Consider the following 12,506-nt stretch of genomic DNA (forward strand, 5'->3'; position numbering starts at 1 on the left):
GTACATAGAATTTACAGCACATTTCGGCCCAACTGGTCTATGTTCCACAAGCCTCCTCCCACCCTACTTCATCCAAACCTATCCTTCTATTCCTTTCTCCCCTCATGTATTTATCTAGCTTCCCCTTAAATCCATCTGTGCTATTCACCTCAACCACTCCCTGTGGTAGCGAGTGCCACATTCTCACCACTCTCTGGGTAAAAACAGTTTCTCCTGAATTCCCTATTGGATTTATTAGTGACTATCTTATTAATGACCCATGAGCAACACTGTTTCTTGCAGGGGGGAGGGGGGGATGTCCTGAGAGCTGAAATGATTAGGCTCTAGCTAGCATTGTGTATGGGTCTTTTTAACATGCGTATATATATTTAATATCAACCAGTTTGCTGCTTTCTAATCTGCAGTCTTTGTAATGGTGGTTTGCGAGGATAACGGTCTTTACTAATTGTTCAGAATGTCCTCTTCCTGATTATGACTAGCCGTCATCCTCAAAGGCTCAAGTGGAATAAGTTGGCATGAGTACAAAGTGGGATCCTTCATCATACTCGCCAACTTTTTCATCAAAATGATCAACCACAGAAATTTCGCCACCATATTTCTTTAAATACTGTGACATTTATGATGTTCCTCTCTTGCTGCTTTCACTATCAGTAAACTTAATGCATTCATACTACATTCAAGCCTGCATTATTTATATTCGGCTGTTAGCCCATTTGAAATAGACTGGTTAACCATCCGTATAAAAATAACCCATTTGGAGAAATAGTACTAGCATGTTGAGCATTTGTGCATGAACTTCACCGATCGGAATTTCTACTCTCGTGTTCAAAGTCCATATTTCATAGAAACATGGAAGATAGGAGCAGGAGTCGGCCATTCGGCCCCTCCAGCCTGCTCTGCCATTCAATGAGATCATGGCTGATCATCCAAACTCAGTACCCTGTCCCTGCCTTCTCCCCATATCCCTTGATCCCTTTAGCCTTAAGAAATATATCTAACTCCTTCTTGAATATATTTCATGAATTGGCCTCAACTGCCTTCTGTGGTAGAGAATTCCACAGGTTCACCACTCTCTGGGTGAAGAAGTTCCTCCTCATCTCAGTCCTAAATGGCTTACCGCTTATCTTTAGACTGTGACCCCTGGTTCTTGACTCCCCCACCATCGGGAACATCCTTCCTGCACCTAGTCTGTCTAGTCCTGTTAGAGTTTTATAAGTTTCAATGAGATCCCCTCTCATTCTTCTAAACTCCAGCGAGTATAAGCCCAATCGACCCAAACACTCTCCATATGTCATTCCTGCCATCCCAGGTATCAGTCTGGTGAATCTTCGCTGCACTCCCTCCATGGCAAGAACATCCTTCCTCAGATAAGGCGACCAAAACTGCACACAATACTCAAGGTGTGGCCTCACCAAGGCCCTGTACAACTGCAGCAAGACATCCTTGTTCCTATACTCTAATCCTCTCGCTACGAAGGCCAACATACCATTTGTCTTCTTAACCGCCTGCTGCACCTGCATGCTTACCTTCAGCAACTGGTGCACAAGGACACCCAGGTCTCGTTGCACTTCCCCCTTTTCCCAATCTATTGCCGTTCAGATAATCTGCCTTCCTGTTTTTGCCACCAAAGTGGATAACCTCGCATTTATCCACATTATACTGCATCTGCCATGCTTCTGCCCAATCACCCAACCTGTCCAAATCATACTGAGTTTCTCGGCATCCTCTTCACAGCACACACGCCCACCCAGCTTTGTGTCGTCTGCAAACTTGGAGATATTACATCTAGTTCCCTCGTCTAGATCATTAATATATATTGTGAATAGCTGGGGTCCTAGCACCGATCCCTGGGTTACCCCACTAGTCACTGTCTGCCACTCGGAAAAAGACCCGTTTATTCCAACTCTTTGCTTCCTGTCTGCCAACCAGTTCTCTATCCAAGTCAGGACCTTGCCCCCAATCCCTTGTGCTTTAACTTTACACGCTAATCTCTTATGTGGGACCTTATCGAAAGCCTTCTGAAAGTCCAAATACACCACATCCACTGGTTCTCCCTTATCTATTCTACCAATTACATCCTCAAAAAATTCCAGTAGATTAGTCAAGCACGATTTACCTTTTGTAAATCCATGTTGACTTTGTCCGATCCTGTCACTGTTTTCCAAGTGCTCTGCTATTACATCTTTTATAATGGACTCTAGCATTTTCCCCACTACCGATGTCAGGCTTACCGGTCTATAATTCCCCATTTTCTCTCTACCACCTTTTTTGAATAGTGGGGTAACATTAGCTACCTTCCAATCCATGGGAACTGTTCCAGAGTCTATAGAATTTTAGAAGATGACCAGCAATGCATCTACTATTTCTAGGGCCACTTCCTTAAGTACCCTAGGATGTAGATTATCAGGCCCTGGGGATTTATTGGCCTTCAATCCCTTCAATTTCCCTAACACCATTTCCCTACAAATACTGATTTCATTCAGTTCCACCCTCTCATTAGACCCTATGTTCCCTGACATCTCTGGGAGGTTATTTGTGTCCTCCTTTGTGAAGACAGAACCAAAGTATGTATTTAATTGGTCAGCCATTTCTTTGTTCCCCATTATAAATTCCCCTGATTCTGACTGCAAGGGACCTATGCTTGACTTCACCAATCTTTTTCTCTTCACATATCTATAAAAACTTTTACAGTCAGTTTTTATGTTCCCTGAAAACTTACTCTCGTACTCTATTTTCCCCCTCTTAATGAATCCCTTGTCTTCCTTTGCTGAATCCTAAACTGCTCCCAATCCTCAGGTTTGCTGCTTTTTCTGGCCAATTTATATGTCCTCTCCTTGGATCTTATGCTATCCCTAATTTCCCTTGTTAGCCACGGTTGAGTCACCTTTTTTGTTTTATTTTTATGCCAAGCAGGGATGAACAAATTCTGTAGCTCATCCATGCGATCTTTAAATGTTTGCCATTGCCTATCCACCATCAACCCTTTAAGTAACGTTCCCCAATCCATCCTACCCAACTCGCGCCTCATACCATCGTAGTTTCCTTTATTTAAATTCAGGACCCTAGTCTCTGAGTCAAATACTTCACTCTCCATCTTAATGAAGAATTCGATCATATTATGATCGCTCCGCCCCAAGGGGCCTCGCACAACAAGATTGCTAATGAATCCTTTCTCATTACATAATACCCAGTCTAAGATGGCCTGATCTCTAGTTGGTTCCTCAACATATTGGTCCAGGAAACCATCCCGTATACACTCCAGGAATAATTCCTTCACAGTATTATTACTAATTTGGTTAGCCCAATCTATATGTAGAATAAAGTCACCCATGATTACCTCTGTGCCCTTATTGCACACGTCTCTAATTTCCCGTTTAATGCTATCCCCAACCTTAGCGTTACTGTTTGGGGGTCTGTATACAACTCCCACTAACGTTTTCTGCCCCTTGGTATTTCTCAGCTCTACCCATACAGATTCCACATCATCAGAGCTAATATCCTTCCTTACTATTGTGTTAATCTCCTCTTTAACCAGCAATGCTACCCCACCTCCTTTTCCTTTTTGCCTGTCCTGAATATTGAATACCCCTGGATGTTGAGTTCCCAGCCTTGGTCACCCTGGAGCCATGTTTCCGTAATCCCAATTATATCATATCCGTTTACATCTACTTGCGCAGCTAATTCATCCACCTTATTACGAATTTCGTACTTCAGTGGATGCCATTCTCAATGTACACCTTTCATTACAGGCAAAGTGGCCTTCATTGAAATGTGGAGTAGTTACTCTCGGGTTCTATCAAGATAGCAATCTAATAAATGGTAGCTAGAATTTTAAACTAGCTCCATGACTCAAATAAGGGAGATTGAGGTTAAGAAACTAGTAAAGAATTAGTTCCAATCAGTACAAGTGATGACATTGTGAGTAGAACTATTTTCTTGGGCATGGACCTTATATATGTACACAGATTGAGAATGGAAGACTATTGACATTCATACAGTCTGACAGCAGGAGTATAATATTATTTATTGATGTAATCGGTTTAAGACTGTCATTTAAAAGCAATTCATAGCACCATATCTCTCAAATCTGCAGTTTGCTGCAGAGTTTGGCACTAGAGTCTAATCATTCAGATGTGAAGAATCTTTGAAGGGGCAGCACTTTGACACTGGAACACAAACGCACAGCATCATGGAATCGGAGGGCGTGGGTTCAATTTGTCCCACTCCCTTCCTGATCTCCACTGTGGCAACAGGGGGCTGTGGCAGCATCTTGCAAAGAGTGGGGGAAACTGACCGGGCATGTTCTGTCTTGGTGGTACTACGTGCTTTATAGCAATCACTCCCCAAAAAAAAGAGGCTTTAGCAGAGGTCTGGTGCAAGCATTCACAGCAGCAGAAGCATGAAGACAAGCAGACTGAAGAAATGACTTGGTTGGAGGAGGGAGGGAAAATTGCACAACCAGCAAGAATGTTCCTATGTGGTCATTACGCACAGTGGCAATGTCAAGAGAAATGAAACTGAATAATGTCTATTTGGATCCCTGGGCAATCAGGGTATGGCGGTTTCTTTTATTGCCATAGCTCCTAGGGGCACTATTTTGCTGAGCCATTGTATGGTGGGACATAGGTTATACATTATTTACAGGTCCCTTTTATCTTTCCATAGGACTCTGTGTCAGTCCATAGGCCCGGATTCTACGCTGATCGGTTCTTGAAATTCATGAGCAGTAGAGTATTTAAGAAGACCCTGTGTGAGTATCGGGAAAATTGTTGATATTTCACTGTTGCCTGCTTGTTTAAATATGCTGATAACAGTATTTGGATGCTTTTTCATAGAATCACACAGCACAGAAGGAGACCATTCGGCCCATCTGTGCCGGCTCTTTGAAAGAGCTATCCAATTAGTCCCATTCCTCTGCTCTTTCCACATACCCTGCAAATGCTTCCTTTTCAATTATATATCCAATTCCCCTTTTGAAAGTTACTATTGAATCTGCTTCCACCACCCTTTTAGAGAGTGCATTCCAGATCACACAACTCGCGTATTTGGGGGAAAAAAATTCTTCTCGACTCCTCGGTGGTTCTTTTGCCAATTACCTTAAATCTGTGTCCTCTGGTTACCAACCCTCCTGCCAGTGGAAACCGTTTCTCCTTATTTACTCTATCTGAGCCCTTCATAAATTTGAACACCTCTTGCATCTCCCCTTAACATTCTCTGCTCTAAGGAGCACAATCCCAGTTTCTCTCGCGTCTCCACATAACTAAAGTTATTTCACAAGATAGTTTTATTGTTATCCACTATTCTGAAAGAAGTCACCATTTAATTGGTTCGGGTCCAGTAGAGGCTTTACAGGGCTGATGAATCACAGGAATAGAAGCCATTTCAGTGTCAAAATGAACTAAAAGGAAATAGAAACGTCAAAATGGTGCAGTAAGAGATAGTTTTCTGAGAGTTTGTGATGGCGACAGTGAGTTTGAAGGGAAGGGAACACTAACTTTTTCATCCTAACATGCAGAGAAATTGTCAGTAACAACGCAGGGTTACTCTTGGGCGATTATTCAATAACTGCTCCTGTTTCAAACCCGCATGTGGTTAGATTGCAATTGTATTCCGACCTGTGGAAAGAAAGTCTTTTACGTTCACCCAGTGAATCAAATTTTACAAAAAAAGTCATGTGGAACTGTACCCTGCATAAGTTAGTACAAATATGTGGTAGCATTGAGAACTGTCTTCTCTCTCCAAGAGGGAAGCCTTCAATGCTGCCATATATTGACATGAATTTAAGTATTTCATATGTCGTCTTTCAGATGAAATTGTATAGTTGTCCTGTTTTCATTGACACAGCTTTGCGATCATCTCCTTCGAAGAAGGCTCGTAATTCCATTCCGGTTGTTAAATATATAGGACAGGAAGTTCCAGCCTCTGGACCAATACAGGATCCAACTGAAGGGAAGAACGAGATGCTGTCTGGAACCAGGAGCTATTGTAGCCTTGATGAGGAAGGTAATGCATGGTACTTGTGTTTAACTTTAGTTCGACATTAATTGTTATCCAGAGCTTAATTGATCTAGGGTTAATGTGCAGTTTCTCTCCCCCATATAAATGGGAGGTGCTGGCTGTTTAATCCTCCTTTCCACTAGAATTTAGATTATGAAATTGTTGATGGAGCATTGCAACCTTAGTCTTAAAACATTCAATAGGTTTTTAATCAAACTTTCTGTTATACTAATTTAAACAGTGGTATGCTTGGAGCAGTCCCACATGCTACACTCCTGTATGAAGTAATCACACATCAGTAATTTTAATATCTTTTTTGGATTTTCAGACAATGTGGTAGCTGATTTTCTTCTCAATTTCTGGGTTCTTTTTGAAAACATGTATTCTAGGATATATAACTGCTTTAAGCCATGTGCCTGTAAACATTTTATATTTGAACTCTAGCTTGTAACCTCACTGAGCTTAGAAATGGGCTTCCTCTTATAAACGGTTTCCATGGTATTTGGTGAGGTCAAACTCCTGTACATGTTTGTGGGTATGTATCCATTGACTTTGGACAGAAATAAGTTGGGACTTCAACGTAAAACGTTATTTCTCAAGAGGCTTGGTGGCACAATGGGTTACAACGTTGCCCTTTTGTCCTCTGGGGTCAGCGTTTGTATCCAGAGTGGATTTATAGGGTTAAGTTTTCCCTCTGACTAAAGGCCCAATGTAAAATAACATGGGTCAGAGGGAGCTTTATTCTGCAACTGGGAATGTTTCATCCTGATACTCTGGTGGGTTGGGGGGGGGGGGGGGGGGGGGGAGGAATTCTAACCCCCCCAAGGACAGGTGGTTAGCTTTTTTTTTTTTTTTTTACAAGGGCCAGCCGGCTTCCAACGCGCCCAGTTCCGGTTTTAGTGGAGGCGGGTTGCGGGAGAAGGGAGCAACTGACAAATATTTTAATGTGGCTGCTTGTCTCAAATTTGACATTTAACTCCTGGGGGCCGAGATTTCCAGGCCTTGGGAAAACCTGGCATCTGAAGAGAAGTGAGAGCGGCTGGGTGGAACAGGTAAGTGCCTTTCCAGCACTGTACGCCAAGAGGAGCAGCAGTGCTTCCCTCCCCCCACCCCCCCCCCCCCTCCCCAACCCCTGGGCCCAGCAAGCAATCTGGCTGACTGCGGTCGGGGAACCATTCAAAAAATTTAAATCGGGTGTTGCCGTTAAATTCGGCAAGACCTCCTGGAAACCCGCGGGAGAAGAGTCTAGAAAAATGAGAAACCTTGATCTTAACGTCACAAAGACCTTTGACTCGGTTAATGGAAAGTTTGAGTTCCTTGATAAGATCGTTAAAATAATCAAGCAACTCCAAGTGTGCGGTAATTACTAAAGCTGCATCCCTATGACAAATGATATGAAGCAGTGCTGCATTCTGGATGATGGCGCAACAGATTTGAACAAGGCTACCTAAATGCAATTCCAAACGGATGGCAGCATTTTCAACAATCAGTAAATTAAAGGCCAAAACTAAGATAAGGCAACAATTTGTGAGCTTTTATTTGTTTATGGCAGCTTATTCTGAAGCTGATCCACAACAAACTATTGATTGCTTTATCAGTTAGGCTTCTGTTGAGGACTGACCTTCAGCTTCGAAAGAAAAGGATTGAAGTCGTGCCGGAGACTGCACTGGGGTCAGCCTTGCAGTGAATCCAAGATCACGATGGGAACACAAAGCTAAATGCCACAGACAATTTTACAAATTTAGCTACGTACTTGGACTCGATCTGTGGCTGGAGCAGAAAATCAACAGCTACAACAAAGTGGTTAATGGCTGTTTGTACCATCGTGTTTGGAACTAGTGCAGCCCAAAGCTAGGCTGTGGATGTAGACTGCGATTGTGCTCATTATACTTGCATATGGCTGCAAAACCTGGACTCTTTAGAAGGATATGTTCATAGGGTGAGATGAAGAGGGGTGTGAAGAGGCTGGTGTGGAGCATAAACAACGAGCTGGACCAGTTGGGCCAAATGACCTCTTTCTGTGCTGTACATTCTTTACCATCAGCATGGGATCCACTGAGGATGCGTACAACTTTTCAGGAAAATTAAGTGGCAAGACAGAATGATAAATGCGAAAGTGCTGCAGCACATAACATAACTGGCACTGCAGTCCTTGTTGTACAGATGCAGTCTGTTGGGCTAGACACATCAAAGCCATAATTCTACAGCCAGAAAGAAGACCAGTTTGGAAATTGAGCAACACAAGAAATAGGAGCAGGAGTAAGCCATTTGGCCCTTCGAGCCTGCTCCGCCATTCAGTAAGATCATAGCTGATGATCTTCCTCATCTCCACTTTCCTGCACTATCCCCATATCCCTTGATTCCCATATTATTCAAAAATCTATCGATCTCTGCCTTAAATATACTCAACGGCTGAGACTCAACGACTGAGCTTCCACAGCCCTCTGGGGTAGAGAATTCCAAAGATTCACAACCCTCAGTGAAAAAATTCCTCCTCATTGCAGTCTTAAATGGCCTACCCCTTATCCTGAGACTATGCCCCCTAGTTCTAGACACCTCATTCTTCTAAACTCTAGAGAATATAGGCCTAGTCTACTCAGTCTCTCCTCCTAGGACAATTTCCCCCCCCCCCCCCCCCCATCCCAGGAACCAGTCTGGTGAACCTTCGTTGCACTCCTTCTATGGCAAGTATATCCTTCCTTAGGTAAGGAGACCAAAATTGTGTACACTGCGCCACGTGTGGTCTCACCAGGGCCCTACATAATTGCAGTAAGACGTCTTTACTCTTGTACACAAATCCTCTTGTAATAAAGGCCAACTTACCATTTGCTTTCCTAATTGCTTGCTGTACCTGCTTGTTAACTTCCAGTGATTTGTGTCCAAGGACACCCAGGTCCCCCTGAACACCAACATTTCCCAATCTCTCACCATTTTAAAAAATACTCTGCTTTTCTATTTTTCCTACCAAAGTGGATAACTTCACATTTCTCCACATTATATTCCATTTGTCATGTTCTTGCCCACTCACTTAGCCTGTCTATAGCCCCTTGACGCCTCCTTGCATCCTCCTCATAACTTACATTCCCACCCAGCTTTGTATCATCAGTAAGCTTGGATATATTACATTTGGTCCCCTCACCCAAATCATTGATGCAAATTGTGAATATCTGAGGCCCAAGTACTGATCCTTGCAGTACCGTACTAGTTTCAGCCTGCCAACCTGAAAATGACATTTTATTCCTACTCTGTTTTCTGTCCGTTAACCAATCCTCAATCGATGCTGGTATATTACCCCTAATCCCATGAGCCCTAATTTTGTTTAATAACCTCTTGTGTGGCACCTTATCGAATGCCTTCTGAAAATCCAAATACACCACATCCACTGGTTCCCCCTTATCTATTCTGCTAGTTACAACCTCAAAAAACTCTAACAGATTTGTCAAACACGATTTCCCTTTTATAAATCCTATTATTATTTTCTAAGTGCCCTGTTACCACCTCCTTAATAATGGATTCTAGCATTTTCCCTACTACTGATGTCAGGCTAGCTGGTTTGTAGTTCCCCGTTTTCTCTCTCCCTCCTTTCTTAAATAGTGGGGTTACATTTGCTACTTTCCAATCCACGGGAACCGTTCTAGAATCTATAGGAGAAAAATAGCCAATTGCAAATGGACAGCAGGTATATGCGGCTGGTGATGTGCTTCATGTATTGGCTATGGAGCCACACCTGCGGACAATGCTTGGCTATAACTCTTCCTGACACTTGTGTGTTGTATTCATCTTCATTTCAAAGTAGGATAGTACACAATTACTTCACATTTTTGAATTAAAATAATGTCTTTGTTGTATTTCAAATGCTTCAGAACTGAATTCTATAGCCTCTTGTTTGATGTACAAGTGAGGTACCTCTTTGCACAATAAGCTGCTGTCAGCTCCTTAAGAGAGTCGGGAACCTGAGTAATATAGTGATGCTGTTTGTAAATAAACTCCTAGAATTGTAGAAGTTTACGGCACAGAAGGAGGCTATTCGGCCCATTGTGTCGTGCCGGCCGAAATAGAGCTATCCAGCCTAATCCCTCCTTCCAGCACTTGGTCCGTAGCCTTGTAGATTATGGCACTTCAAGTGCATATCCAAGTATTTTTTAAATGCGATGAGGGCTTCTGCCTCTTCAACCATTTCAGGCAGTCAGTTCCAGACTCCCACCACCATCTGGGTGAAAAAGAATTCTCCCAACCCCCACTTAATAAATGAAAGTCCCTTAGCTATCCAATTAGTCCCACCGCACCCCCCCCCCCCCACCAAAACCAGCTCTTTCCCCATATTCCTGCAATTTTCCCCCTTCAAGTATCTATCCAATTCCCTTTTGGAAGTTACTATTGAATCTGCTTCCACCGCTCTTTCAGGCAGTGCGTTCCAGATCATCATAACTCGCTGCTGAATTTTTTTTACTCATGTCGCCTCTGGTTCTTTTCCCAAGTACAGTACCTTAAATCGGTGTCCTCTGGTTACCGACCCTCCTGCCACTAGGAACTGTGTCTCCTTATTTACTCTATTAAAACCTTTCAAGAATTTTAACACCGCTATCAAATCTCCCCATAACTTTCTCTGCTCTAAGGAGAACAATCCCAGCTTCTCTATTCTCACCATATACCTAAAGTCTTTCATCCCTGGTACCATTCTGGTAAATCTCCTCTGCACCCTCTCTAAGGCCTTGACATCCTTCCTAAAGTGTGGTGCCCAGAATTGGCCACAACACTCCAGCTGGAGCCTAACCAGTGATTTATAAAGGTTCAGCATAACTTCCTTGCTTTTGTACTGTATTCCTCTATTAATAAAGCCAAGGATCCCATATGCTTTTTTAGCAGACTTCTCCACTTGTCCTGCCACCTTAAGACTTGTGTACATACACCCCCAGGTGTCTCCGTTCTTGCAGTCCCCCTTTAAAATTGTACCATTTAGCTGGTCTTGGCTCTTCTCATTCTTCCTACCAAAATGAATCACTTCTCTGCGTTAAATTTTGTCTGCCCATTTCACCAGTCTATGTCCTCTTGAAGTCTGTTACTAACCTCCTCACTGTTTACTACATTTCTGAATTTCGTGTCAGCTGCAAGCTTTGAAATTGTACCCTGTATACTCAAGTCCAGGTCATTAATATATATCAAAAAGAGCAATGGTCCCAACACTGACCCCTGAGGAACACACTTCCCTCCAGTCTGGAAAAACAACCGTTCACCATTACTCTGCTTTCTGTCCCTTAACCAATTTTGTATTAATGCAGACACTGTCCCTTTAATCCCATGGATTTAATTATGCTAATGAGTCTATTGTGATACTTGGTACATAATGTCTTTTAATAATTGATTTCAAAAACAAACTTGGGCACTGCAGCATGAAATTGAGAAAAATAATCATTTTAATTTAAAATGTATAATCAAGTCAACAGAAAGCAAATTAATAAAAGACTGAACAGGCTGGGACTCTTTTCTCTAGAAAGAGAAGGAGGATGACGAAAGAGAAACTTACCGCAAAATCTGTGGAGGATATATAACGTAAGTGGCATAATGAGTCAGAAGAGCTATTCTGTTTGTATTTCTTTTATACACATTTACTTCAGCCCTTTAAGGCTTTTGCGTGGTTACAGATTCATAGGGTACCAGGGGGCTGACAGCACCTATCTAATTCACAAGGTAGTGCGCGTCAGCAGGCTACTTGACTGGGGGAGACCTCACCGCATGATCTTATTCTCAGCTAACATCCGCAGTTTCTAGCATGAATCATCAGATAGCGACCAGGAGCCTGGCTAGTTTGACCTTCGCTAGGCCGGTAGTGTTGAGGGCAATTACAGCATTCCAAGTACTACCTCGGGTAAGATAGTGATTGGCACTATAGGAAGATCAACAAGAGAAATCAACCCTAGGACTTTCTGATCTGTATGCTTTAGTTCTATACTGTGTAATGTCAGCGGTGGCTCAGTGGGTAGCACTCTTGCCTCTGAGGCAGAAGGTTGTTGGTTTAAGTTCCACTCCAGAGACTTGAGCACAAAAATCTAGGCTGACACTCCCAGTGCAGTGCTGAGGGAGTGCCGCACTGTCAGAGGTGACGTCTTTCGGAGAAGACGTTAAACAGAGACCCCGTCTGCCCCCTCAGGTGGATGTAAAAAAAAAAAAACCATGGGGTGGATGAAGTGCAGGCGAGTTAACCCTGGTGCCCTAGCCAATGTTTATCCCTCAACCAACACTGATTTCCTGGTCGTTATTTCAGTGCTGTTTGTGGGATCTTGCTATGCACAAATTGGTTGCTGTGTTTCCTTCATTACAACAGTCACAGTGCTTCATTGGCTGTAAAGCGCTTTGGGACATCCTGAGGTCTAGAAAGGCGCTATATAAATACAAGTTCTTTTTTTCTTGATAGAGGCCTTTAAAGTTATGAAAGGGTTCGATAGGGTAGGCGTAGAAATAGAGAAGATGTTTCCACTTGTGGGGGAGATCAAAACTAGGGGCCAGAAATA

The 12,506-nt window shown here is 42.9% G+C and overlaps 1 protein-coding gene across 8 annotated transcripts in view; it reads left to right on the plus strand.

Moving 5' to 3' along the window:
• The window catches only part of pip5k1ba (phosphatidylinositol-4-phosphate 5-kinase, type I, beta a), a 224,633-nt gene that overhangs the window by 169,311 nt on the left and 42,816 nt on the right, over positions 1 to 12,506 (plus strand). For 6 of the 8 annotated variants that reach the window (XM_085992127.1, XM_085992146.1, XM_085992136.1 and 3 more), the window contains 2 exons: positions 4,666 to 4,750; positions 5,845 to 6,003. In XM_085992127.1, coding sequence (XP_085848253.1) covers positions 4,666 to 4,750; positions 5,845 to 6,003 — 244 coding nt within the window. Of the gene's footprint in view, positions 1 to 4,665; positions 4,751 to 5,844; positions 6,004 to 11,434; positions 11,548 to 12,506 lie in introns of all 8 variants that reach the window. The other 2 variants (XM_085992151.1, XM_085992165.1) reach the window with 2 other exon arrangements.

This window comes from Somniosus microcephalus, chromosome 1, assembly GCF_052327205.1.
Source record: "Somniosus microcephalus isolate GS21.2 chromosome 1, FLI_Smic_1.0, whole genome shotgun sequence".
Taxonomy (NCBI): Eukaryota; Metazoa; Chordata; class Chondrichthyes; order Squaliformes; family Somniosidae; genus Somniosus; species Somniosus microcephalus.